Here is a 25,795-nt window from a genome sequence, read left to right as displayed (position 1 = left end):
TGGGGGCCAGGTGGGCACTGAGAACTTTGGTCCTGCCCCCAGAAGTGCTCAGGCTAAGGTGAGCATGACCTGTCCCCACAGCTGCCTGGAGTGGAGAGCTGTCAAAACTATTTATTCCGCTATGGACGCCACCCCCTAATGGAGCTGCCACTCATGATCAACCCCACTGGTTGTGCCCGATCAGAGCCTAAAATCCTCACACACTACAAACGGTGAGCTTGCAGGGCTGGGGCCAAGGGATGTGGGTATGGGGGTTGGTGGGGACCCTCCGGCCAATTGAGGGTTTGGGGTTACAGATTAGAATTCCCTCACAGAAACTGGGTGTTTATGCTAAGCCTCCTGATTAGAGCATATGCAGGCATTACTAGGGCATCCCTTTCCCTTGTCCCCAACCTGCTCAGGTGTCCTGGGTTGACCTGGGGTCTAAGACAGACTTACCTCAGGCGTCCTAGGAATGGCTGGTTCTGGGAGGTTCTGGGTAGACAGTGGTGAGATTGTATGAAGTCTGTGAGGGAGCCAGTCACCTCCTTACTCTCCTGTTTTGCCCGAGATTGTATTGTATGAAGTCTGTGAGGGAGCCAGTCACCTCCTTACTCTCCTGTTTTGCTCCCAGGGGGCCTGTGATTCTCCCATGAGTTATAGGGTCACCTTCCCAGGCTAAGTTGGTTTTGAAAGTAAATAATTAGAAATATAATAGAAGAATAATAAAACCTTAAATTTGTATAGCACTTTATACTTTTTTTTTCAAAGCGTTTTCACATCCATTATCTCATTTGATCCTCACAACAACCTTATGAGGTAGGTAGGGCAGGTGGTATGACCCCCGTTGTACAGCTGAGAAAACCGAGACCCAGAAAGGCTAAGTGACTAGACAAAGGTCACAGCTGGGACCAAAGCCTTACGTGTTGACTTGTGGTTTCCTGTTCCTTCTGTTACCACAGTAGCCTACCCTTGGTCCCTGGGTAGAGGGGAGGCAGAATTCGCAGTAGCAGGGCTTTTGTGAAGGCCTCCGGTCGTAGAGCGTCAGATTCTACCGCAGTCAGCCCTAGTCCCTGATGCTCTACAACAGTGGTTTTCAAACTGTGTGCATTCCAGAAAGCCCTGGAACACGCAGACGAGTGGGCAGGACTTGGCCCTCCTTGTGTGTGACTCCTCCTTCCTCAAATTGAGTTCACCTGGAAGAGTTTCGTTTTCATGTAGGTTATACATTGGCGTTCCAATAGCATTTGTTAAGGAAAAAAAGATTTCTGCTAAATAAAAAGTTTAAAAATGTTTGAAAACCACTGCTCTGGGATGGGGAAGACTTTGGCCGGCGCCCTGGGGTGGTGAAAAGGCATGCTGCCGGCAGCAGTCATTCCCCTGCACTGAGCCGTCCGCGCAAAGCCCAGTGTCACCTCGGAGGAGGGCATGGTCTGAAGAAAGGGAAGGGTACCACCTTTCTGCTGCAAACTCAGAGCCAGTTTTAATTCAAGTCCAGTCCAATGTGGTAAACACGGCCCCATTTTCAGGGCTTCCAGTATGTGCAGGAGGTAGGGCTCGGATGTTTTATCAAACCGTGAGCTTAAATTCCAGGCCTGGGCCGCTTGGGGAATTCCTCCCAGAGGAGCATGGCCCCGAGTACGGTTTGACAGGAGGGTGGTCGTGGTAGAAGGTGGGGAGATGGGAGAGCAGGCTCAGTGTAGGGGAATTGGTGCCTCCCTTCCCTCCACTCCCCACCCCCCATCCTGGTCTCTCTGTGCCACCCAGAGTGTTGGGAGGGTCCCCATAGCTAGTCGATACCTCACTAAAGCCAAGATCCAGATGCCTCCACTCCATTCCCAAGGCAGCACATGCCCCTCACTTGGCATGTTGCACATCCCAGGGAGGAGACGGGTGGTGTGTGCTTGGTCTGAGGGAGAGCTGTCCTGTCATGCACTGTGTCACCTCCCAGGCCCCACACCCTGAACAGCACCAGCATGTCCAAGGCATATCAGAGCACCTTCACAGGCGAGACTAACACCCCATACAGCAAGCAGTTCGTGCACTCCAAGTCATCTCAGTACCGGCGGCTGCGCACTGAGTGGAAGAACAATGTGTATCTGGCTCGCTCCCGCATCCAGGGCCTGGGCCTCTATGCAGCCAAGGACCTAGAAAAGCACACAATGGTTATTGAGTACATTGGCACCATCATTCGCAATGAGGTGGCCAACCGGCGGGAGAAAATCTATGAGGAGCAGGTATGGACTGAGGGGGGCTGGTGCATGGTCTATGCTCACCCAAGGAACAGGGGGCAGGATATGGGCCGGGCAGCAGGTGGGAAACTGGGAGGAGGAGGTGAGAGGCAGGAGAAAGGGAAGATAAGAAATGAAGCCCACTCATTGCTTGAGTCTGCTACCCGATCCTACCACCACACCACAGCCATTCTCTGATGCTCTTGCCCCTTCTGCATCTTTTGCCTTTCTAGAATCGTGGCATCTACATGTTCCGGATAAACAATGAGCATGTGATTGATGCTACGTTGACTGGAGGTCCTGCCAGGTGAGAGGAATTAGGAGGGATGGATTTACAGGTCCCTGAGGGTGATATGCTGGGAGGAAGCCAACAATGAACCAAAATCATCCCAACTCAATCACCTGTCATCCCTGACTCTGTCTCACTGCCTAGGTACATTAATCATTCGTGTGCCCCTAACTGTGTGGCGGAAGTTGTAACATTTGACAAGGAGGATAAAATCATCATCATCTCCAGCCGGCGAATCCCCAAAGGAGAGGAGGTGAGAGGAAACATCCTGAGTGAGCGACAGACCAGCTCTCTGTTCTCTGCCATCCCCCAGAGCCAAGTTCTGCCCTCAAATTGGTCATCTCTGTCCTCTCCATTTCCTCCAGCAGGGCTGATACTGATTCTGCCCTCTTCTCTTAACAGCTGACCTATGACTATCAGTTTGACTTTGAGGACGATCAGCACAAGATCCCCTGCCACTGTGGAGCCTGGAATTGTCGGAAATGGATGAACTAAAAAGCTTTGAGGCTACCAGGCAGGGGAGTCCCTCCACCCCCAACCTCTTCCCTGAAAGGGATGAGGGGGAAGAGAGGTAGCGGCCAGAGCCAGGACCCAGGGCTGGGGCTGCCGGCTGACCGGAGCCCCTGGAGCAGGAGGCTGGGGCAGAGGGCCCTAGGCCAAGCCCACCCTGGGCACCAGGGACAACCCTCTTCCCGCCACCGGCCCCTAGGCTGGCATCTCTGCCCCCAGCTCCAGGAGGGGCCAGACAGAAGCAGCCATTGGGCATCTCAGGTTTGAGGGGGATATGGGCCGGGAACTACCCAGAAGCATCTGGGAGGCAGCAGGGAGGGGGGAGGAGGATGTGTGGCCGGGCCTCACAGCCCTGCTGCTCCCACCGACCTCTCCGGCCCAACTCAAGGCTGCAAAGAGACTTGACTAAGCTTGACAATCCCAAAGGCCGGGTCCCACACCTGGCCCTGCCTGCCGGGTCCTGCCCCCACCCTCACCCCCATCCCCTTCCTCCTCAATCTGTCTGTCTCCCTCTTCTCCTCTGTGTTTCTGTCTCTCTATGGGTTTTGTTTCCTTGTTTTCCACTCTGACAAATGCAACATGAACGGGAAAGAGGTGCCCAGCTGCCCAGGAGGGCAAGCCGGGCAAGCCGGGCAAGGAGACCCCGCACCCACACCTACCTCATTTAAGTGTTGGATTTTTTGCTGTTTTGAAATGTGAGACCCTCTCCAAGCCCCCTACTGCCCCAACCCTCTCCCCCACCTCACTGCCCTCTTCTGAGTGGGTGGAAGGGGGGTAGGAGGAGGAAGAAAAAACAACAACAAAAAATCCATCTTTGTTTTTAATTCTGGGCATGGGATGGCGGTTGAGGCTAATGATGATGAAGATTGGGGATGACTGGCCCCTAGTTGTTCTAGGACTTCCTTCTCCATCTGGACGTGGGGGCGGGAGGGACGTGCTAAACCTAGGACCAGGATATCACCCTCCTGTTTTCCCAACCCCATCATGAGCCCATTTGCCCTCCAGCCCCTGGATGGGGCAGGTGGGTGGTAGGGTGAGGGCTATCCCTGAGTGGCATGCCCATACCCAGTGAGGCAGGGTGTGGCCCGGAGCTCCCACTTTCCCTCAGTCACCAAACTGCTGCTGGTCTGGTGGGAAGGGGTGGTGATGTGGGGGTGGGGAGCTTAGTGTCAGCGCGGGGAGGGTGGGGGGTATTTATCTATTTATACATGGGATTGTACATAGTCTTGTGGGGGATGGGGGAGCCGGCTGGAGGTGAGAACCCTCCCCTCTCCCCCGACCCCCGGGGAGAGCAAATGTAAAACTACTAATTTTTGTGCTTTATATATTCTATATAAATATATCTATTTTCTTTTTACAAAACCAGTTTATAAATGGTAGGGGGGCGTGGGGCGGACACATGGAGCTCCCCTTGTGGGGGGGCCCCCTCCATTACCCAACCTACCGCCCTTTTCCTCACCCCCTCCTCCCCACCCCCTGGCTGTGACTGCTGTAAGGTGGGGGTATAGAGGCTGGGCAATTCCCACCCCTATTGTATAGTTGGACTATGTTATAACGCACAAAAGTGAGCTGGCCCCAGGGGGAGCCAGAGGGTGATGGGTTCCCTGCCTCCCTTTCCTTTCCCTTTCTGCCCAAGCTTGTGCTGCAGTTGAACCTCTTCCTGGGATAGGGGTAGATCAGGGGGTGGGTGAGGCTCCAGACCCCTGTGTGGTAGGGAGCCATGGGGATGAAGATGAAGCTTATATGCAGTTCTCTCCTAGGGGCTGTGGGCAAAGGGCATTTTGTAATTAATATTTTCAAGAATCAAATGTCTGGAGTGTAAGAATGGGCTTGGTGGTTGGTGGTGGATGGGCGGGCCTGCTGGAGGGGGAGCATGGTCGCTGTTGTGATTTTAGGTTTGTTTTTGTTTTGTTTTTGAATTTGGGGGGTTGCGGATTGATGGGGGTAGGGAGATTTTTTTTTTTAAGCTGCTTCCTCAACTGTTTCAAGATGCAAATGTTTAAGAGAATGACATCCCTCCATCCTCACAGAAACCACTGTAATTAAATCAGACAGTGGGGAGACTGGGCTGCTGCCACCAAAGCCATTGGATGTTCCTTTTCCAAGAGCAAAAAAAAAGGTCTAGGCTACAGGGAAGGGGAGATTGGCTCCTGTAAGTCAGGCTCTGGTTGGGGCCTGGACCCTGGGACTGGTGAAGGGGAGGGGGCAGACTTTGTAAGCATATGCTAGGTGTCCAATAGTCCTGTAGAATTTAGTGAAGAAACCTTATACACTTTTTAATTTTTATATGAACTAACTCAGACCCAAGCTACAAGGTTGGAATTTTGGTTGTTGTTTTTCTTTTTCTTTTTTTTAAGTACCCCGCCTGTATAATTGCATCAGAATTCCCTCCTCCCCCTCCCCCCCGTGTTTGTATTTTGGGTTGGTTTACACTTGCACATACTCAATTTTCAGTTTTTCCCCTTTACAGTCTTCTCCCTTCACCTCCAGGACCCTCCCCCTTTTTAAAAAATAAATCGCTGACAAGTGTGAATCCCGTGAAGACTTTATTTTGTGTTGTGTGTATCCTGTACAGCAAGGTTGGTCCTTCGTAACAGCGGATGAAATGATTCCCCTTTTTAAAGCGCCCTCTCTCCCTCCACCCCCAGCGCCCCTGTCCTTGGCATGTTTTGTATCAGCGATCATTCTGAACTGTACATAATTTATGTTGCAAGAGGCAAAGGGCAAGTTTTGGATTTTGCTTCTTCCAAGTTTGTTTTTAAACGACAAATAAAAAAAGAACATTTTAAATAACAAGCGGCTCCGTCCAGTCACCCTCGCCGTCAGCCCACATGTGAGGTCCGAGGGAAGGGCAGTTACCAGGCCATTGCGCGCCGGAGAAGCGAACTCCGCGCCTTCCGCCTTTGGCTGGCGTTTGTCCTGACGTAGGCGGAAGTGGCGTTGCGGCACCGGATGTGGGACGAGGCCTCCTCCGCTTTCCTGGCGAACTTCCTAAAGCGGACGCACCCAACGGGCGCCTCCCGCAATGGAGACGGTGAGAAGCGCGGGAGGGCGGCGGGGGGCGCTGTGGAGCCCGAGACCCCCGTTAGTACCTGGGAAGCTTGGGCAGGGGCGGGCGCTTGTGCCCAGTAAACGAGAAGCCGGGTGTCTGTCCTGCCTTCGACCCTGCCCCTGTGCTCCTTTGCGGGGTTCGCCTCCGGCGACTGGGCCGCGCTGTCCTGCCTTCCGTCCGACGTACTGCCAACCTCTGCGGGTAGTGACAAGTGACACCTAGTTCCCTTCTTGGTCTCGCGCACACCGTGTCGATCTCGAGACTCCTTTCATCCTAGTACCTCAGGCCCCTCAGGTTGTGATTTGCCTTTCCCGGGGCCCCCTTTCCCAGTTATCACCTGGCCCGGGTTGTCTTTAAGTGTGATTGGTCCGTGCAATCCTTTGCAGGAAAGACATCCGAAAGACTTTCGTACTGCCTCAGGGTGTCCAGGGAGGTCACATTCTCTTAGTAAGACTGGAAAGTGCGGTTTCCCTGAAGGAGGGATCGTTCAGTGGTAGAGGCCTCTGTGTCCCTGGGCAAGTTTTCGGTCATGCCCACCTCTGCGAATCTAAACAGGCGTGTTGGCATAACTCGTTCTTGGCGAGCAGGCATTGACCATTGTGGCAGGTCTCTGTCATCCTTCCTGAGATGCTGCTTGGTGGACCCACCCTCACTCTCAGGAGACTTTTCTAGCACTCTGGAACCCTTCTCATTCACTTTTCTCTCCAAGAGTTTTTAACCATATATCCTCTGTCGGGTAGAGTAATTCTTCCTGTCTTAGTTTTGGTCTGCTACGGTAGTTTTGTACGGGCTGCAGGTTCACCTTTCTTTGGGTCAGTTACCTGCCTGGAGTAATTATTGTACCGCATCCTTTCTCTACCCTGCAGAGAGGTCAGATTATAAAGAAAATAGACCAGAGCGGTAAAGTGATTTGCAGTTGGTCACCCAGGCAAGGGAGCCAGTTCTTACAGTTTAAGAGAATTTTGAGCAAGAATAAAAGACCTGATTCCATAAATTCAAAGTGACATACCAGTTTTTACTAATAAATGTATCATGGTTTATGGAGTTTTTTTATGTAGATTTTCTAATTTAACCCTCACACTTTATGTACTGGATTAGGTTCTTGGGGTAGAAATTATGTTTAAAAGAAAATAAATTAAAACCCCTGCTTTGAAAATGTTCAGCCATGCCTTGGCCAGTATGTCTCAGTTGGTCGGAGCATTGTCCCATTCACCTAAGGGTTGTAGGTTTGATTCCCAGTCAGGACACATACCCAGGTTGTGGGTTTAATCCCCAGTCAGGGTGCATTTGGGAGGCAACCTATCCATGTTTCTCATATCAATGTTTCTTTCTCTCTCAAATTAATAAATACATATTTTTTTTCAAGAAAAGATAATAGCCTAATTGAAGTAAGGGTGAGGGTATGCTGGTGACCGCTATTATTTAGACTGCAACAAAAAAAATGCTGTCAGCAAGATGCAAAGGACCATGGAAGTGTAGGGGAGGGAGAGATTAGTGCAAACCCGAGAGAGGCACTACAGATTGAGAAAACAGTGTGAGCAAGGGCATAAAAATTGGGGTGTGTAGAGATTCATTTGGGATGAACCAGTGGCTTAATGTTGCTGGAGTCTTGGATTTTGATCACAGTGGGGGAAAAGACTGGGAAAGTAGGCTGAAGTCAGGTTAAAGATACTGCATACCTCGTTAAGTTCGATCCTTGTTTTGTAATAAGGGAACCTGTGAAGATTTATGAGCAAGGCAGTGAATGTGCTTTAAGAGTGTTCTTACCAGCTTTCTGTAAATGGATGGATCTACTTCAGAAAGTAGTGAGTTCCTAGTTGCTGGAGATGAAAGTCCCTCCCAAACCTGAGATGCTTGCAAAAGAACTTGATGACAGCATGAAAGAAGAATTAAAGAAGAGGTAGGTTGAGGGCGGGTAGACCAGTTTAGAGAATGTTGCAAAAGTGAAAGATAAAAGCCTAACGTAGAGCTGTGGAAGGGTAAAGGAGAGAGACAGATCTGAGGCATTTCTGACATACCAGTTTAGCTGACAGATGTTAAGGACAAGTCAGGTCATGCCCTTCTCTGTAATTCTAGCAGACATATTGGCCCAGCTTATTCTTGGAGGAATCAAGCCTATAGTTTTTAAGCACCTAGGAGGAGAGCAATGCCAAAAACAAAGATGGGAACCACAGCAAGCATAGTAGGGTCGGAGGGACAGATGCTGCTCTGTCTTATATTGAAGCGTTCGAGGAGCCTGCAACATCTGTGTTGTGTAGAAATGATTGGAAATGTGGATCAGGAGTTTGAAAGAAATTGTGAGTCTATGTGTCAGATCTAGCCTGTGTCTCTGTACTAATATTTTGAATTTATGTAGTACTGTGGTAGTTTCTCAGGTCCCCTATGTTGCTAAAAGTAGAGGGGGGTCCAGGCCAGGTGGCTTACTTGGTTAGAATGTTGTCCCATACACAAAAAGGTTAAGGGTTCAACCCCTGGTTGGGGCATGTATGGGAGGCAACCAATTGATGTTCCTTTCTCTCTCTCCCTCGTCCCTTCCTCCTTCCCTCTTTCCCTCCTTCTCTCTTTCTCTCTCTCTCTAAAAGATCAATAACCATATCCTTGGGCGAGGATTAAAAAATATTAAAGAAATGTAGAGGTGAATGGACACAATTACCCCCATTTCTGTGTAGAGAGATAGGCAGAAAGATAAAGTCTTAATCAGTTGTATCTGACTCTCTTCTGTAGGTATCTGCATAACTATTTAGCAGAAAGTCTCTTTTTTCTCTCCGTAACTTAGTCTTTGTTCATATCAGTATGCATCACTATAATTATCAATTTGAAAGTTAAAACACAAAACAATATGCAAAACCCTGTGTTAGATGGTATGGAGATACAAAGAAGTGTAAGATAAATTCCAGGAATTTATCATCTGTTTGGATAGATAATGAACAGAATAACTGTATGACAGTGCAGTGTGTACATATTATATGATAGATACAATAATGCCTACAAATAACTTCCTGAGTCTGTGTACCTAGATCTTTGAGACTGTTACATACCATGTGTGTGTCTTTCCCACTGAGCAGCCAGCCCTCTCTCCCACTTGTAAGTGATGAGGCTGTTGTTCCGATAGCCATGCCAAAATGCCAGGCCAAGTTGATGATCTCTTGCAGCCCAGAGAGGGAGATTATGCCCTCCCCCTGGCCCATTGGGTCAGGGAAGTTTAGGGCTGTCCTGCCAACTTGACCCTGCTTATCAGTCCACCTCCCAGGTTCAAACCAAAGCCTTTAACTTCATATTGCTAGAGCCCCTATGTAGGTGAAGTATGACTTTAAGTTTGTTTGGGGATATTACCCAAACCAAATAGAGCCAAACTGTTGATTCCAATGAATGAAACTTATGACCCCTCTTCTGGGTTCTTAGATAACAATAAAATTTCCAAATGTTGCCACTTGAAGAAGCATGGAGATGTTTCCAAAAGTATCTCTGTATTCAAAGCACTGTCTAATCTCAGATTGTCATGGACAAGGAAACTTGGAAAAGCAGCCTCCTCTGGGCTATGGCAGCCCTCCACTCAGGAGGGCGCTGAGAGGACTCAGGTCCCTCATTTCAGAACTTTGTGCTGGCTCATCCATCCCGTAGTCATTTGAGCCTTGACTCTGACAGTCAGCTGTTGGGCCAGCCCCTCCCCCAAGTGGTAGGACATGGGCCTGTGGTTTCAGTGCCTACAGTTATGCTTAGGGAGCGTATGTTTAAGGGAAAGCAGTGTTGTCTCTGGCTTCTGTGATTTTATTAAGCAGACCAGTGAGAATCTTCTGGGGCCAGCCTTAAGCTCAGATTCTCTAGTCACAGCTTCTCAGACCTGATGTTTCACTGAGCATGGCAGTGTATAAGGACATGAGCTTTGGAACCACACAGATCTGTGTTCACATCCCTATTCTACCCATTACCAGCCATGTGACCTTGAGCAAGTTTTGTCATATTTCTAGAACCTTAGTTTCCTAATCTGTGAAAATAAGGCTAACAGTAATATTTACCTCAGGGTTATTATGAAGATTCCATGAGATAATATAGCACTTTAAAGGAAGTTGTCATTTCACCAGCTCTTCTCCTAATGCTAGACTAAAAAAAAAAGGCACCTGGCATAGGCTGAATCTTTGTTTCTCTTGTCTCTCCAGGTCACTTCTTCGGGTAGCTCCCCAGCTCTGGAAAATGAGCATCTTCAAGGTAAGTGTACTAAAGGAAGGAAACTGGTATGAAAGCTATAGCCCGGCCCTAATTTCAGCAGTTGCTCTCGAACCTCTCCCAGGGTCCCCCCAGGAAAAATCAAAGCTGGGCCAGACAATGTGTAAAACCACACAAACCAGGAACAATAATTTGGCAAGGTCACCCAGGAATAAATCTTGGGTAGGGTAGGGATGATCAATATCTTCAATATTCTGAGAGAAACTTTGGAGGTACAGGGAAACTTTCACAGTCAACTCTAGGCTGGCTAATGAGGTTTTAGAAGTCCCTGGTATTTTATGAGTAGCCCAGAAGTATTGCCACTGGGATTTTGTTATCCAGCAAGCTCACTAAAGCCACCAAGGAAATTATAGAAAGTCCGCAAAAGCCCTTAGAACTAATCTAGAAATAGAGGTACTAAACTCTAAAATCCAGGCAATTTCAGCACCTTTCCAAATACCTGGTTAGAGTGAAATGGTCCAACTCCAGGTCATCTAGAAAGAGGCAGAACTTAGAGGCACCTCTGGTAAAGGATTTGCCTAGGGATATATTTAAGTCTTCTATGGACAGGTTTATGGCATTAAGAGTACCCACTTTCTGAGAGGGTTGAAATAGGGGCTGAGATCCTAGGACATATTATTAAGGGTCTTTGAGTTCTCCAGAGAATTTTTTATTGTTCTGTTTTCATTTTGTTGGTATCCAAAAAAGTTATTATAGTGTTGTTTTGAATCATCTAGCTGGCTCTTCATAATTGAGCACTGCCACATGGTATCAGTGCTTGTTTTGTTTCTGGGTACATTTGCATTAACACCAGGGCAGAGGTTCAAAACTCATATTGTCTACACGGACCAAGCAGTGATGAGTGCATATGACTACAGCAACCAGTAGATCTTGCCGCATCTAAAAGGAGCCAACATCTATCCAGTTCTGGTCAGTTGTTACTATTCTGGAATTCAAGACCTAGTTTTACCAGATATTTTGATTTTGAAAAGAAACAAAAAATTTGGATTTGTATCTGAATCTCCAGATTTTTTTTAAAATTTGGGAACTGATTTATTTTTTAAATACTGGGAAAGCCAAATCAAATATGTTTGTAGGCCTGTAGCCTAAAATAGTAGTATTTAAGTACCAGTGTAATGTGTCTTAAACTGATGTCAAAAGACCTGTTCTTGGGAATATGGGTTTTCAAATTTGAAAAACAATGATGAGTTCTTAGTTAAGGATGGTGGATTGAATACATGCATCTACTTTTGTTCCTTTACAAAAAGCCACTAAAACAACTATACAGGAATTTTTTTAAAAAGGTACAAACCTAAGATAGGAAGAACAAATGACGAGGCAATAGCAAGGAGTTTTTGGAAGCTGGAAAGCAGACAGACAAGTAATAAATGACTTAGCAGACCTGAAAAAACTGAATTATAAACTAGCTGTTGGGAAAGCCAAGAAGCACTGAAGGCCCAAGAAGCAGTCAGATCCCAAGACTTCCTCCTTCACTGAATGCAGCTGGGCAACCCCCCTTTCCAACTTTGGCAAAGACTGGAGGTCTGGAGAGAGGCTTAGGCCCAACTGGGGACTGAAGTGTCATACTAAACACAGGAGCAGGAAGTGAATATACTCAGTCCTGAGGCCCCAGTCCTCTTTCCCCTTCCTGTTTCCAGAATGCTGGCAGAAAAGAGTTCACCCTCCAAGCATGGCCTTGAATGAGTAATCCTTCTCTCCAGAAGCCCTTTGAGGAAAAAGCCCCACAAATCTAAGTGCTGAATGTTTCCCATCTGAATGGCCACAGTCAATAAGGCTCACTTACACACTTAGAGCTTCCAATCAGCTTTAGAGACTCCACTCTCAAAATGATTTGAATCTACCTTTAAACCAAGGATTATCAGACATCTAAATAAAGTTTCTAACATTAAAAAAAAAAAAAATGGTGATCCAGCCCTGGCTGGATGCCTCAGTTTGTTAGAGCATCACCCCCTGTACCAAAAGTTTGTGGGTTCAATTCCCAGCCAGGTCCCCAGTAGGGGGCGTGTGAGAGGCAACCCCACATTGATGTTTCTCTCTCTCTCTCTCTCTCCCTTTCCCTCTAATAATAAATAAATAAAATCTTTTTTTTGTAAGTGTATCCTCAGGTGAGGATTTAAAAAGAAAAAAGCCCTGGCTGGTGTGGTTCTGTTGGTTGGGCATCATCCTGCAAAACGAAAGGATGCCAGTTCGATTCCTGGTCAGGGCGTGAATGCCTGGTTTGTGGTCCGTCCCCAGTCAGAGTGCATGCAGGAGGCACCCAGTCAGTGTTGCTCTCTCACACCGATGATTTTTCTCCAGCTTTTTCTCTCTCCTAACCCCTCTTTCTAGAATCAATAAAAGAAAAAAATTTTTTTAAAGGTGATCCAAACTGCATCCCCCATGAAAAGAAGCAAAAACTGACAGAGGGAACATCAATGCGTAAAGAAGAAAACTTTAAAAATTAACAATATATACTCAGATAAAGAATATATCAACACCATGAGACAAGTGCAAGTTACAGTATTTTTTTAAACTTGCAGAATACAGAAAGGAGCTCTTAGACATTAAAAATATAGCAAAAATTGCCCTGACTGGTGTGACTCAGTGGATTGAGTGTCAGCTTCTAGACCAAAGGTTGTTGGTTCAATTCCCAGTCAGGGCACATGCCTGGGTTATGAGCCAGGTCCCCATTTTGGGGCATGAGAGAGACAACCAACTGATCAGTGTACTGCTCACACATCAGTGTTTCTCTTTGTTTCTTTCTTCCTCCTTTCCCCTCCCTCTAAAAATGAATAAATAAAATCTTGGAAAAAAATACATATATAGCAAAAATTTTAAATTAAATAGAAGGTTTGGATACCAAGTTGAGGAAATCCACAAGACGTAGAGTTAAAAATCAAAGGAGTAGAAAGATTTAAAAAAAAAAAAACAATAAATCTCACCAAAACACCCCAAAATAAAACCTTAGTGGGTCAGTCTAGGGAGTCTAATGTATAAATAAAAGGAGTTAAAGAAAAAAATAACACAGTGCAAAGGAAATAATTCAAGAACATTTCTAGAAACTGAAGGACATTAATTTTCATATCGATAGGACTCATTGAATATTCAGCACAATGGAAACAAAGAGAAGATCCTGAGTTTCCAGAGTGGAAAAAACAAGTCACATAAAAGAATCAGAATTGCCTGGGACTTTCAGTGCACCAGAAGCTAGAAGGCAATGAAACAATGCCTCCAACATCCTGGAGGAAAATAAATTCTAACCTAGAATCCTCTATCCATTCAAATTCTAAATCAAAGATAAACGTAGAAGGAAGATATCTGCAGGCTGCAAGGTGTCAAAAAACTTACCTCCCATGCACCCCTTCTCAGGAAGCTGGAAGATGTGCTTCACCAAAACAAGGGAGTAGTCAGTTGAAAACATGGGATACGGGACACAAGGAGAGCCAGTAAAGGAGAGTCGTGAAGGGGGTCTCCTTGATGGTGATGAAGGAAGATCTCAGGATGCCAGCAGTGCGCGCCAGGCAAACCAGCCCAGATGTGAGCAGGTCAGAAGTCTCCAGAGAGACTTGTTTGTGTAGTTTAAAGTAAAAGACTACCTTGTGCTTCTGAACTTCTTAAAGGGAGATTTAAAGAATTGGTGAGGAGTTTGGGGGTTGAATTCATTATAAAAACTGTGCATAGAAAATTAAACAAGTGAAGGGACAAGACAGTTCTTAGCTCCAGGGAAAATAGAGTTGTGAAAGAAAGAAATCCAAATTTACTATTTGGCTTGGCTCTGAATAATGAATATTTAGTCAAAATTGTTTCAATATTGATGTAAGCAACATTATATTTTAACTTTTGGAAGAATGGGGGGAGATGGGTTGTGCATATTTGTGATGAGGTCCTGGTAGAAAAGAGAACAAAAAATTCTCATCTTCCCTAGATGATAATAGGTGATTCCCAAAATTGAAAAATCAAAAAGCAGCAAAAAAGTACCAAAATAATCAGCTAAAAGAGGTCTCATCTCTGGCTGGGGGTGTTACAGGGAAATAGGCCACAGGGACATCAGTTTTAAGTTCATGAGTTTTGTAGTCAGGTAGGTCTGTTTGAGTCTTGCATTTCACTTACTAATGGTGTGAACTTGAGCAGTTTATTAATTTGTTTCCACCTTTTTCAGTCGAAAAATGAGGACAATATTTGCCTAAAAGATTAGTTGGAAGAATTAAATGATGTAGTATTTTTAAGTACACATAGCATCGTAAGGAGCGTATTTGGATTGTTATTATGGGGGTGGTTTCTCCAGTTTAGAGCAAGCAATTAAAATCAGAAGACTGGAAATGTAAGCACAGCCAGGGTCTCCTGTTTGTCTGGAGCAGGTGGGATGATTTCTCACTTACAGGGTCATCCCAAGCTGGACTGTCAGGGTGTTTCTGGCCAGGTTGATTGAGCACTGGGCTCCAACTTCATGTTGATCTGAAATGGCCCAACTTGGCCATGACTTTCTCATCTGTGGGTCTTAGAAGAAGAATTTTAAGAAGCTTAATTACATCTTACTTGAGAAAAGATAAGTAAAAATGTGCTAAATATATGAAAGGAAAAACGAGTTAAAGATGAGAAAAAACATTTTAGACTAGAACAGGTTAGTAAAGGATATTATAGACTTTCTGTTTTAGTCAGCCATCTTTTGCCTAAGGAACCTATAGATATAGTCTTATCTGGAAAGGGAGATTAGATGAAATGATTTCTAAGGGGTTTGAGCAGGGGTTTCTAATGGAACAGTAGGAACAAAACAGGTAACATAGAAGGCCTTATAAAAAGTCGTGCTCTAAATATTTGAGCAACTACAACACCTGTTGCATTTTCTGCCTTTTTTTTTTTTTATTGTGAGCTTTGCTTGGAAAGAAGCTACTAACTATCCCACCCTATGCAGAGACCCCAGAATCCAACAATAGCGTGTATACGTCCTTCATGAAGTCTCATCGCTGCTACGACCTGATTCCCACAAGCTCCAAATTGGTTGTGTTTGATACTTCCCTGCAGGTAGGTGAAGTCCTTTTTCCTTCCCTCCCTTCCTTGGAGCCTCTGGTTCAGTCCCTCTCATCCTATCTCATCCCTAGGGTAATATCCTCATTCTTCTATAGCGTTAGTCTCATGTCTTCCCCAGCATACCCAACCCCTGTTCTTTTAAAGTCCTAACTGTGAATTTCCCTTTGTGAATATAACTCTTTTGGCTACAGGTGAAAAAAGCTTTCTTCGCATTGGTTACTAACGGTGTACGAGCTGCCCCTTTGTGGGATAGCAAGAAACAAAGTTTTGTGGGTAAGCAAAGTTCCTGGAACTCAGTATTATTGGCACCTGGTGCTGGGCCACCTCGAAAAGCTTCGAGCAGTGCTAACAGCTCTTTTCTTGGCTTCTAGGCATGCTGACCATCACTGATTTCATCAATATCCTACACCGCTACTATAAATCAGCCTTGGTAAGGAACCTTAGCCCAATGACCAAAACCACTTTCCTTGCTCGAAGCCCCTCATTCTCATTTCCTTTCTTCCAAGCAAACCGCAAGGGGTTTATTATGAAGCAGGGAGATCAAGTCTCAAGTTCTGTTGCTTCTGCTTCCAGGTACAGATCTATGAGCTGGAAGAACACAAGATAGAGACTTGGAGAGGTATGCAGAGTATTAGGGGGTGTGAGCAGACAAAGGGATGGAGAGTCTCCTGGGAAATGGTTCTCTATGGTGGTATTTTGTGAACCTCCTTTTCTTTTCAGAGGTGTACCTGCAGGACTCCTTTAAACCACTTGTCTGCATTTCCCCTAATGCCAGGTGAGTCCTAGCTACCCATTGTTCAGGAGAGAAGGAGCCTTGCCATCAGCATGGCACCCATGCTAAAGGCTCGCCACCCAAAGATCCAGGGACAGAAGAGAGCAAAGACATTCCTCCCAAACACACACGTGGGGCACACTTGCCCCCCTCCCCTCTACTGATCACCAGTTTTCCGTTTATAAACACATTCTAAAGAACCATTTAACCACCCTCAGTCCCAGCACCATGGAACTTATCATTGTCCCTAATCTTCCCACAGCTTGTTTGATGCTGTCTCTTCATTAATTCGAAACAAGATTCACAGGCTGCCAGTTATTGACCCAGAATCGGGCAACACCTTGTACATCCTCACCCATAAGCGCATCCTCAAGTTCCTCAAATTGTTTGTAAGTGCTCCTCAGCCCAGTTTTCACTTCTTTTGCTCAGTTGGAAGGGTATTTAAAGGTGGTATGGGGGGCCTTGAAAATCAAGGTGATGGTTCCTTTCTCAGATCACTGAGTTCCCCAAGCCAGAGTTCATGTCCAAGTCTCTGGAAGAGCTGCAGATTGGCACCTATGCCAACATTGCTGTGGTCCGCACTACTACCCCTGTCTACGTTGCTCTGGGTATCTTTGTACAGCACCGAGTCTCCGCCCTGCCTGTGGTGGATGAAAAAGGTGAGAGATTGGGCAGGCGGAGAGGGAGGGCTCCAGGGAAGTCTGGCGGTGGGAAAAGCTGCCCAGCCAGGAGGGCAGTTCTGTGGGCAGGGGGAGTTTTGGATGCTAGGTCCTCTTTGCTGAGCTGCCTCTGTCCCCTAGGGCGCGTGGTGGACATCTACTCCAAGTTTGATGTTATCGTGAGTGATTGCAGAGGGGCTGGGAGGTAGGGAAGGGGGTTGCATGTTGAATGTGGAGGGGGGAAAGAAGAGAGTCTCTTCTGGGACCTCAGGGTTTAAGAAGCTTCCAAGCTTTCAAATCCTATTTGAAAAGAATTGAATGAGCTGGGCATGGCTTCTAGCCATAACTGACAACTGCCCGAAATCACTCTGGGGCTGGGTGGGTGCAGGATTTGGGGACTGGCTCCCGTGCTTCTCTGCAAGCACCTTCCCCTCTCTCCTCAGAATCTGGCAGCAGAAAAGACTTACAACAACCTAGATGTGTCTGTGACCAAAGCCTTGCAACACAGGTCACATTACTTTGAGGGCGTCCTCAAGTGCTACCTGCATGAAACACTGGAGACCATCATCAACAGGCTGGTGGAGGCAGAGGTAGAGGGGCCAGTGACCCGAAAGGGGCTGGGGGGGCAGCCTTGAGATTGGGGGTTTGGCAAGGAGGGCAGGGCTTAAAGGGCTCCCCCTGAAGCCAGCACTGAACACCCTTCTCCGTTGCTGCTCTCCACAGGTTCACCGACTTGTAGTGGTGGATGAGAATGATGTGGTCAAGGGAATTGTGTCGCTGTCAGACATCCTGCAGGCTCTGGTGCTCAGAGGTGGAGAGAAGCCCTGAGCTAGGGGCGAGGGCCAGGCAGCACCAGGGGTTACGCCCGTTCACTGCCTGCACAAAGCTCTGGGAACCACAGACGAAACCTTGAGAAAATTGTGACCCCCCTGACCTTCTACCCGGAAGCTGGGGAAGGTGTGGGGGAAGGAAGGTGAATGGACTTGTAGCTGTCCCATCCTCACACATACACTTGAGGAAACCTTGCAACCTAGCCCATCCTAACCCCTGACCTCTTAGACATAGCCCTCATTCCGGGTGAACTGTGGGCTCCCTGCCTCTTGGACAGATTCTGATCTCTGAGAGATTTCAGGCCTCACCCAGCCTTTGCCTCTATCTCCTTGACTCCCTCCACCCTAAGATAATAGCACAACTCTTCATAAAAATATTTTTATTCATTCTGTTTCATGCTGTATGGAGGAGGCTGAGTCCATTTAGTGACATGTCTTCCAGTAATGCAAACGGGAAGGACTGTGGGGAGGAAGACCTTTGGGTTCCTGCGCTATATTCCTGTGAAGGGAGGTGGGGTTAGATGGGGGAGGATGGTAGAGTGGTTAGCTGAAGCGATTGCTTTTCATGGCAAACCTAATTAAAACGACGGGAACCTCTTCACAGTATTGCAGTGTTTGCTTTTTGTTGTTGACAGACACTTGCGTCAGCCTTCCTATTTTATATGGCCACTTCAGCCCACTCATGACAATAATCGCACACTTTATAGAAAACTCTGTCAAGTACCATCCATTCTCAGTGCTTTACATATATTAATTCACTTAATCCTCAGAACAATAGTAGATGTTATGCCAGTTTTATAGATTTAAAAGAAACTAAGGCACAGAGAGGCTAAGTAACTAGCCTAAGGCCACACAGCTAGTAAAAAATAGAGCTAGGATTTGAACCCAGTCTGGCTCCAGAGCTCATGCTCTTATCACTCTATTAGAACACCTTTCTAAATCCCCATTCATAGCTGTCCTCCTCCCTATTCCCTGCAATCCTCATTACCTCACTTTACCCTCTGCCTGGACCATGGCTGGGATGCCAGGAAAAATCCATAATAGTGTTAGGTCTCCAGAGAGCAGTGAATGAGTGTCTCCTTTAGGTAGACTTGTCACCAACGGAAGGTTGGACTCTGTGTTTGGATTTTGCTGAATTGGCACTGTCTTCAGACTTACAAATCCCTTGTGATTCTTCCAAAGTGAGAATGAGCTAGACTCTAGTGGGCAGGTGGAGGGGGGAGCAGCAGGACTGGTCACCCTATCAGACCTTCCCTTGTGCTAAAACCATATGCACCAAATTCTGGGTATCATCTCACCAACTGCCTTGCAAGTCTGATACCATTTCCATCTTGGGTACCAAGACCAGGAGCAGTTTCAGAGCAACACCTTGCCCCCAGCTGCACTGTGCCTAAGAACTCTGAAGAACCTAGACATACCATACTGGTCCCTCCAAACCAAACTTCCTGATGGAATAGGGGGAACGCCTTGAGGCAGCTTTCAGTACTGGCATGGCTTTGAAGGAACCCCTGCTTCTGTGTCCACCTGTTTACAGCTCTCAGCACATTCCCAAACTTGGAGGGAGGCATGCTAAGTTATTAGAATTAGGGTATGTTTATGTGTGTGGGGGTGAGCGCATGGAGGAAAGGACAGCTGTCTCCCTGTGTCACATTCCTTCGTGCAGTGGGGTTTGTCTAGGGAGGAGGCAAGGACTTTAAAAAGCCTTAGGATTCTAGTGGGACCTGGGTGGAAGGAAGCACCTTCAAGCAAAGAGCCTTCAGTGTACCTGGTATGTTGTAAAGGGGGCTGCATGGATGGGATAGGGGATGTGTGGGTTCTCTTATGTAAAAGTCCACGTCAGGGAGCAGGAGGCCTGAGTTTGGTTGCCCTGGCTCTCAGTCAGTCTCTGCCCCACCACGACCCTCCTGGGCAAGGGTCTGTACCTGAAGGGCTGCAGGTATGTTAGTGGAAAACAAACTGGGGCCTCTTGCTTCTCCCACTCCACTAAAACCCAGCCAGTCTCAGGGTCTGAGGATGGAGCAGAAGGAAAGACAAGGAACAAAATTTGGGAGCCTCATAGCTTTCTATTCATACCTATTCCACTCAGGAGAGGCAAATTATCCCTTCTTCCTCAGGAACCATTGCCACACATACTTTCTTCCCCCACCTCCCCACACCCCTCCCCTCCACTGGAGCTGCTGCCATGGTTGCCAGGCATGGTTGCTAAGTCTCTGCATGGAAGGGTTCGCGTGGGCTGCGCTGCCACTAACATTACCATGGTGAATCAGGGGACACCTGGTATAGGCTTGAGGGGCGGGGGAGGGTCATGTGGATGCAAACAACAACTCCCCAGGCCAGAGTGAGCCGAAAGGGCGAGCACCTTGAGCACCACTCCAGGTGGGGGCTGAGCGAGCTGGGCATTGTGGTGGCAGTGATGGGGGCTCTGCGCCAGAAAACGGGCCACTTTAATCATCTCAGTTGCTAGGGGATTGGTTTTGCCAAGGGAGCTCACCGTTCCTCCTTCATCCCTTCTGAAAGGGTGCAGATGCGAAAGCACCTAGTCTGTCCTCCATCCGGCTAAGCATGTCTGTGTGGGCACAGAACGGTATGACCCCCAAGTCCTGGCTTCTGGATTGTGGAAGAGAGCATGCTGTGATCTAGAATGGGAGTCGGGGATAGCTTTCATGGCCAAAACAGACTCCCGTGTCCAGCTGTAACCGAAGCTCTGGGCTGCAGTTAAGGATATGGGGGTCACCCTTTCTGAGCTTGGGGAACGGAGCTCCCCACACTCAGAGTCGCACAAAAGCTTCATGAAAGTCACCCCCTCCTCCCTCCACCACATGGAAGCTGGTTACTCATCTCCTCTCTGCACCCCAACGCCACTGCCGCTAAAAATAGGCCCCCATCCGTGGTCCAGCCCCTCCTGCACCCCCATGGTAACCAGTAAGAGTGGCAGGCAGAGACCTTGAGTTCCATTTGCATCACCTCCCTGTCTGAGAAACTGAAGTCTGAGGCAGGAAGTCAAGGGCATAACCCTGGTGGTCAAGCACCCTAACAGAGGGGAACGAAGGGTTAAAATGGCGGGAAGGTTGAAGAAATGGGAATGGGGGAGGGGAAATTGCCAGATTGGCAAGAAAAAGAAGTTCCCTCCCCACTCATGCAAGTCCCATCAGGCTTGGGGGACACGAGCAGTGGGACAGGGCGCCCAATCCCCAGCCCCAGGGGGCGGCCCTGCACTGGGGGGGGGGGGGGGGCGGCAGCGCGGAGCCGTCCGCGCCTGTCACATGCGCTCACACACACACACACAGGCATACACGTGTGCCCGGGTATATATAGTCCCCAGTCGCCGGGCCCGCCGCTCTGCAGTGGGCGCCGGTTTCCTGGGCTGGGAGGGGGCTATCGGGGCGGGTGGGAGGGTGGGGGGCCGGGGTGGGGTGGGGCAGGATGCTGGATGGCCATCTGTTCTCCGAGGGGCCCGACAGCCCCCGGGAGCTCCGGGATGAGGAGTCTGGAAGCTGCCTCTGGGTGCAGAAATCCAAGCTGCTGGTGATCCAAGTGAAGACTATTTCCTGTCATTATAGTCGCGGCGCCCCTCCTCGACAGCCCATGGACTTCCAGGCCAGCCACTGGGTCCGCGGGCCGCAGAGTCGCACGTGAGTGAGGGAGGGGTGAGGGGCCAGACTGGCGGGCGGGTGAGGACTTCCCCCAGGCACCAGCCAGAGCCGCTGGCCCCCTTCCTTTTCCCACGCGCCCCACCCCCACCGTCCCGAGAGCTAGGGCCTGACCTTTCCCGCGTTGTTTGGGGAAACAGGCGGAGCTGCGAGACAGGGCAGGGGGTGAGATGGGGCAGACGCTGCTAAAGTGTGCATGGAGAGATGGTGAGGAATCCTGCTTCGACTCCAGCCCCAACGTATGTGCACGTGTGCGCTCACTGACACACATATCTTCACGCGGCTGCCCAAAGTGGTCTGCAGTGCGCCCAGCTCCCCGGGCCTCGGCTCCCTTCCCCCACAAACCGCTCATCAGGGTTCCTGCTCATTGTCCCAGGTGTGGGCCGCGCCCGGGATCCCCTGAGCCGCCTCCCCGCCGTCCCTGGGCCTCCAGGGTGCTGCAGGAGGCGACTAACTGGCGGGCGGGGCCCCCAGCCGAGGCCCGAGCCCGGGAGCAAGAGAAAAGGAAAGCGGCATCGCAGGAGCGGGAGGCCAAGGAGACCGAGAGAAAAAGGCGCAAGGCTGGTGGGGCCCGAAGGAGTCTCCCGGGTCGGCCCCGCCCGGAGCCCCGGAACGCCCCCAGAGTGGCACAGCCTGCAGGGCTCGCAGCTCCCTCGAGGCCTGAGCACCTGGGGCCGTTGGGGCGACCGCCCCGTCCGCCGGCGCAGCCGCAGAGCGACCCCAGGGTGGCGTGGGCGGGGCCCTGGGGAGGTCGCAGGCCCGGGCCCCCCAGCTACGAGGCTCACCTGCTGCTGAGAGGCGCTGTGGGGGCCGCCCCTCGGCGCCGCTGGGACCGGCCGCCCCCCTATGTGGCCCCGCCGTCTTATGAAGGCCCCCACAGGACTTTGGGGACTAAGAGAGGCCCCGAGCCCTCGCAGACGCCGGTCTTGTCAGTCCCTGCTCCGACGCCGACCAGGACAGAGAGAGGGTGCGCAAAGAAGAGGCTGGATCCTCGGATCTACCGGGACGTCCTCGGGGCTTGGGGTCTCCGGCAGGGGCGGGGTCTCTTGGGGGGATCCCCAGGCTGTGGGATAGCCAGGTCAAGGCTGGAGCCTCGCAACGCCGCCGCGGGGAAGAGCGTGGGGCCGGCCGCTTCTGGCCCGCAGGGTGGGAGCGACGGTCACCCCCGAGCCGACGCTGCTGGGAGCCCAAGCAAGGCGACAGCTCCTACGGGGTCTGCAAATGCGACTCCGAGCCCCCCGCGTCCCGCTCCCAGGTCCAGGCCCCATCTCAAGGGCTCAGGGCAAGGGCAAGAAGGTAGAGAGCAGAGCTGGCTCCCCAAATGCTGGATTCCCTCCCCCAAAAAGCAGCCGCCCCGACATAGCCAGACCCTCCCCAGACCCTGGGCTCCAGGAGGCACAGGATGGAGAAATTCCCTGGGTCTTAGAGAGGAGGCCGGACACGAAACCTCGGAGGGCTGGAAGGCGACCCGCCGCGCCCACACCCTGCCCCGGAGTTCCCGCGGCCCGGCTGCTGGAGAGGGCGTCTTTGTCATTGACGCCACGTGCGTGGTGATCCGCTCTCAGTACGTTCCGACCCCTCGAACGCAGCGCGTGCAGCTTCTGCCCGCCGGGGTGGCGCGCCTTGCGGGACACGCCTCCAGCCCGCCGAAGTGCAACAGGAAGGAGGGCGAGGGCACTGCGGCCTCTGCTTCCCCTTGCCAAAAGCTGCTGCTGAGCAGTCGCCTTTCACACCAGCCACACGGGGGGCTCGGGTTTGAAGTGGAGGGCGGGAATCCTGTGGACTCCTCATTGGAGGAGCGCGCCTCCCGCATCTTGGGGCTCCCGGTGGGCGAAGTGAACCTTCAGGACGCCCCCGCGCAGCCAGGCAGCCCACAGCACTCAGCCTCAGGCCCAGCGACCTCGGGCGGCGCCAACAGTGCCGAGCGCTCCGGGGAAGCGGCGGCGGTCCTGCGGCACGCGGGCCGAGGCTGGGCGCGGACGCCTGGGCCCTACGCCGGGGCCCTGCGGGAGGCCGTGTCCCGCATCCGCCGCCACACCGCTCCAGACTCAGACTCAGACGAAGCTGCGGAGCTCAGCGTTCACAGCAGCTCTTCTGATGGAAGCGACACAGAAGCCTCCGGCGCCTCCTGGCGGAACCAGCGAGCGGGGCCCCGAGAAGGCGGGAAGACAGCGCCGCTGAGCGACGGTATCCGAGAGATTCTAGGCGTCATCAGCCGGACCGAGGAGGTCCTCTTTGGGGAGAGGGACACTAAGGGGACCCCACAGGGAAATAGGGAGCGACAGTGAGAGGCCCTTTGCTGTATTTGTGTTCCCCAACCCGTTCATCCCCGGGCCCAATGGCCCCCTCTCTTCCTCACAGACTTCCTCCTACTCCTTACCTATTCAGGTTCACCACCCCAAATAGAAACCTCCCAAATGAAAGGAAGGGGAGCATATGCTGATTCGTGATTTATTTATTTATTTTTAATTAGGAAAGGTGAGGGTGAACAGCAGACTTTAATGCCTGCACCTTTCAGGCCACTCCAGTAAGGTCTTCCTTCCTTCAGCAGGGGTGGCTGCACGGAGTGTAGAGTTAGGGAGAGAGGCCTGGCCAAGAGCAGGCAGGAGGGCAGGGAGGGTCTACTCATAGGAGGGCAACTTCAGGAAGGGCCTCTGGGTGGGAGGGAGAACGTATGGGAGAGGCTTCGGGCTGAGGTGAACAGGTGACAGAGAAGCCCTTGGCAGAAGAGGAAGGGGTCCAGAAGCAGCCAACAAAGCAGGGAGAGGGCTCACTTTGATGTCACAAGTATTGGAGTCCAATCCCATCTCTGCCGTGCTCACGGGGGGCACCTTAGGCAAGGCGCTTCCCCTCTGCAATCCCCCTAATATGTAAAAGGAGGGAGTTCTAAGGTCCATCCCTGACGTTTTGAAACCTTTGGGGAAGTTTTTTCTCATCCTCCCCTTCACGAGCCAAGAAAGAGTCAGGAATAGGTGAACAGAGGTGTAGGGTCCCTGGGGGCCTTTGTTGTCACGTACACTCATTCTCAATTCAAGAGAGTAGAGACTGTCCAGGGTTCACGGAAGAGCTGAGTAAATGGGCAAGGGCTCCTATACCAGTCTCTCAGGTTTAGGTGAGGGCTACCCAAGGCAGGGCAGGATGGTGGCCTGGTCACTGTCCCTGGTCCTTGGTGGTCCAAGCAGGAGAGGGAAGGCTGACAATAAGTCGGCTTGAGGCCTCTTCAGACCTTCCCCTTTGCTCCCCCCCCCCAATGTTTCTTAGCGATGATTTGAATCATTGCCATGATTTCTCGCCCAGGTGGTATCGCCCATCTGAAAGAACTCTTGAGAATTTCTTGCATCTCTGCCTCTTCCAGGAACCCGCCAGGGAAGAAAGAGGGAGGCTGGTCCCAAAACACCTGTAGGTGTGGGGTGTGATACTCGCTGTAGCCACTACGGGGCGCGCGCAGGTCGCGGATTTCCCCAGTAGTTAGTCCGCGAGTCGCTCCTACCCGGGTACTGCCAGTTAATCATTGATCTCCAGATACCGCGCGGGAGGCCCCCCGCCTTGCCACCTCCAGGCATTCGAGGTCAGGTGCAGGCCTCTGGCCATCCAGACCTGGAGCGCGCCGAGCCCCTCTTTGTGCTTACCCACGCCAAACAGCGTGGGGCGCGGACACTGACGTCCTTTTTCCTTCTCTGATCTCGGACACCTCCTCTCTATTTACTAGCCATGTGAACTTGGCCAAATCACTTCTCTTCCCTGAGCCTCAGTTTCCTCATCTGTCAAATGGGGGTATATAAACACCTACCTCGCAGGGTTGTTGTGAGGATTTAATGTGATAATGTATGTAAAGCGCCTTGCACAGTGCCTGGCACAGAGTAGGCTCTCAATAAATCTAAGCTTCCCTTTGTCCAACCTGGGCTCCTTCTTCCTTTCACCGACCCTTTCCCCACAGCGTTCCTCCCCCAGGGCTCCTCGGCTCCTTCCTGCTCCGTGGCCGGTTGTGTGTGTGTGTGGGGGGGGCGGACTCCTTTCTTAGATGGAAACTCCCTGCCCACTCCTGTCTCCCCCAGTCCGGACTCTCCCTTCCTTGCCCCCCACTCCACCCCCGTTGGCTCTTCCCACTGCCCCGGTGCACTCCCCGCCACCCCCCATTCCGGGCAAGGGCTGAGTCAGCCTGGGTAAATTTAGCCGCCAACTCGGCGGGCGCGGGGGCTTCGCCCAGACTCAGTCTCGGAGTCCTGGCCGGGCCTTCCGCCCGGGCTCTGCCCCTACTCCCACCCCCAGCGAGTCCCGCCAGCTCCAGCTCCCGCTCAGCGTTCAGATCTCCAGTCCCGCTCTCAAACCACCTATAGTTTCATTCTCCAATTATCTCGAGGTCACTCTCCACCAGGCCCGGAGAGACTGAGCAGCAGGAGGAGAGGGCTGGGGGCCTGCGAGGCCCTGGGACTGGATGCGAAGCCCACTGCCTTGCCTTGGCTCATTGGAGGGGTAGGGCGTTCCTCTTTGGGCTTCTAAACGTGAGGGGAGAGGGTCAGAGTCACCCACCCATCTACCCTGAACCTGCCCAAAACCCACATTTCAGGGTTTCCAATTAGATCCTGGTAGAG

The 25,795-nt window shown here is 50.6% G+C and overlaps 3 protein-coding genes across 15 annotated transcripts in view; all 3 read left to right on the top strand.

The window, feature by feature from the left end:
* KMT2D (lysine methyltransferase 2D) overlaps nucleotides 1–5,542 on the top strand; it is a 40,550-nt gene extending 35,008 nt beyond the window's left edge. For 7 of the 9 annotated variants that reach the window (XM_053662021.1, XM_053662022.1, XM_053662024.1 and 4 more), the window contains exons 51-56: nucleotides 82–212; nucleotides 751–798; nucleotides 1,931–2,216; nucleotides 2,444–2,517; nucleotides 2,644–2,752; nucleotides 2,902–5,542. In XM_053662021.1, the coding sequence (XP_053517996.1) occupies nucleotides 82–212; nucleotides 751–798; nucleotides 1,931–2,216; nucleotides 2,444–2,517; nucleotides 2,644–2,752; nucleotides 2,902–2,994 (741 nt within the window). In that variant the 3' untranslated portion in view covers nucleotides 2,995–5,542. The remainder of the gene's footprint in view (nucleotides 1–81; nucleotides 213–750; nucleotides 799–1,930; nucleotides 2,217–2,443; nucleotides 2,518–2,643; nucleotides 2,753–2,901) is intronic. The other 2 variants (XM_037135968.2, XM_053662025.1) reach the window with 1 other exon arrangement.
* A 396-nt stretch (nucleotides 5,543–5,938) lies between these two features.
* On the top strand, nucleotides 5,939–18,159 carry PRKAG1 (protein kinase AMP-activated non-catalytic subunit gamma 1). Of its 4 annotated transcripts, none has more exons than XM_037136017.2 (12): nucleotides 5,939–6,043; nucleotides 10,219–10,267; nucleotides 15,177–15,286; nucleotides 15,484–15,565; nucleotides 15,664–15,722; nucleotides 15,866–15,911; nucleotides 16,013–16,067; nucleotides 16,327–16,453; nucleotides 16,558–16,723; nucleotides 16,865–16,902; nucleotides 17,167–17,313; nucleotides 17,447–18,159. In XM_037136017.2, exons 1-12 carry the CDS (start codon nucleotides 6,035–6,037, stop codon nucleotides 17,549–17,551), a joined length of 993 nt encoding a protein of 330 aa, XP_036991912.1. In that variant the 5' UTR covers nucleotides 5,939–6,034; the 3' UTR covers nucleotides 17,552–18,159. The 4 variants fall into 4 exon arrangements, with proteins under 4 accessions (XP_036991912.1, XP_036991903.1, XP_036991922.1 ...); XM_037136008.2 differs by having other exon boundaries at nucleotides 15,135–15,286; XM_037136027.2 differs by lacking the exon at nucleotides 5,939–6,043 and adding an exon at nucleotides 7,847–7,961.
* Nucleotides 18,160–19,238: 1,079 nt separating this feature from the next.
* Nucleotides 19,239–25,091, top strand: DDN (dendrin). 2 transcript variants are annotated; one of them, XM_037135959.2, is made up of 3 exons: nucleotides 19,239–19,321; nucleotides 21,114–21,185; nucleotides 21,580–25,091. In XM_037135959.2, the coding sequence occupies exons 2-3, from the start codon at nucleotides 21,139–21,141 to the stop codon at nucleotides 23,489–23,491; spliced, it is 1,959 nt and encodes a 652-aa protein (XP_036991854.2). In that variant the 5' UTR covers nucleotides 19,239–19,321; nucleotides 21,114–21,138; the 3' UTR covers nucleotides 23,492–25,091. The 2 variants fall into 2 exon arrangements, with proteins under 2 accessions (XP_036991854.2, XP_036991845.2); XM_037135950.2 differs by lacking the exon at nucleotides 19,239–19,321 and having other exon boundaries at nucleotides 20,977–21,185.
* The last annotated feature ends 704 nt before the right edge of the window (nucleotides 25,092–25,795 follow it).

This window comes from Artibeus jamaicensis, unplaced genomic scaffold, assembly GCF_021234435.1.
Source record: "Artibeus jamaicensis isolate MK-2021 breed Jamaican fruit bat unplaced genomic scaffold, CSHL_Jam_final contig_233, whole genome shotgun sequence".
NCBI lineage: Eukaryota > Metazoa > Chordata > Mammalia > Chiroptera > Phyllostomidae > Artibeus > Artibeus jamaicensis.
This window is presented reverse-complemented; position numbering and strand designations above follow the sequence as displayed.

Coding starts and splice junctions, on each gene's coding strand:
- PRKAG1 (XM_037136008.2), top strand. Junction 15,723..15,865: donor GCTACTATAAATCAGCCTTG/GTAAGGAACCTT, acceptor TTCTGCTTCCAG/GTACAGATCTATGAGCTGGA. Junction 16,903..17,166: donor ACTCCAAGTTTGATGTTATC/GTGAGTGATTGC, acceptor CTCTCTCCTCAG/AATCTGGCAGCAGAAAAGAC.
- DDN (XM_037135950.2), top strand. CDS start 20,977: ATGCTGGATGGCCATCTGTTCTCCGAGGGGCCCGACAGCCCCCGGGAG. Junction 21,186..21,579: donor CGCGGGCCGCAGAGTCGCAC/GTGAGTGAGGGA, acceptor TCATTGTCCCAG/GTGTGGGCCGCGCCCGGGAT.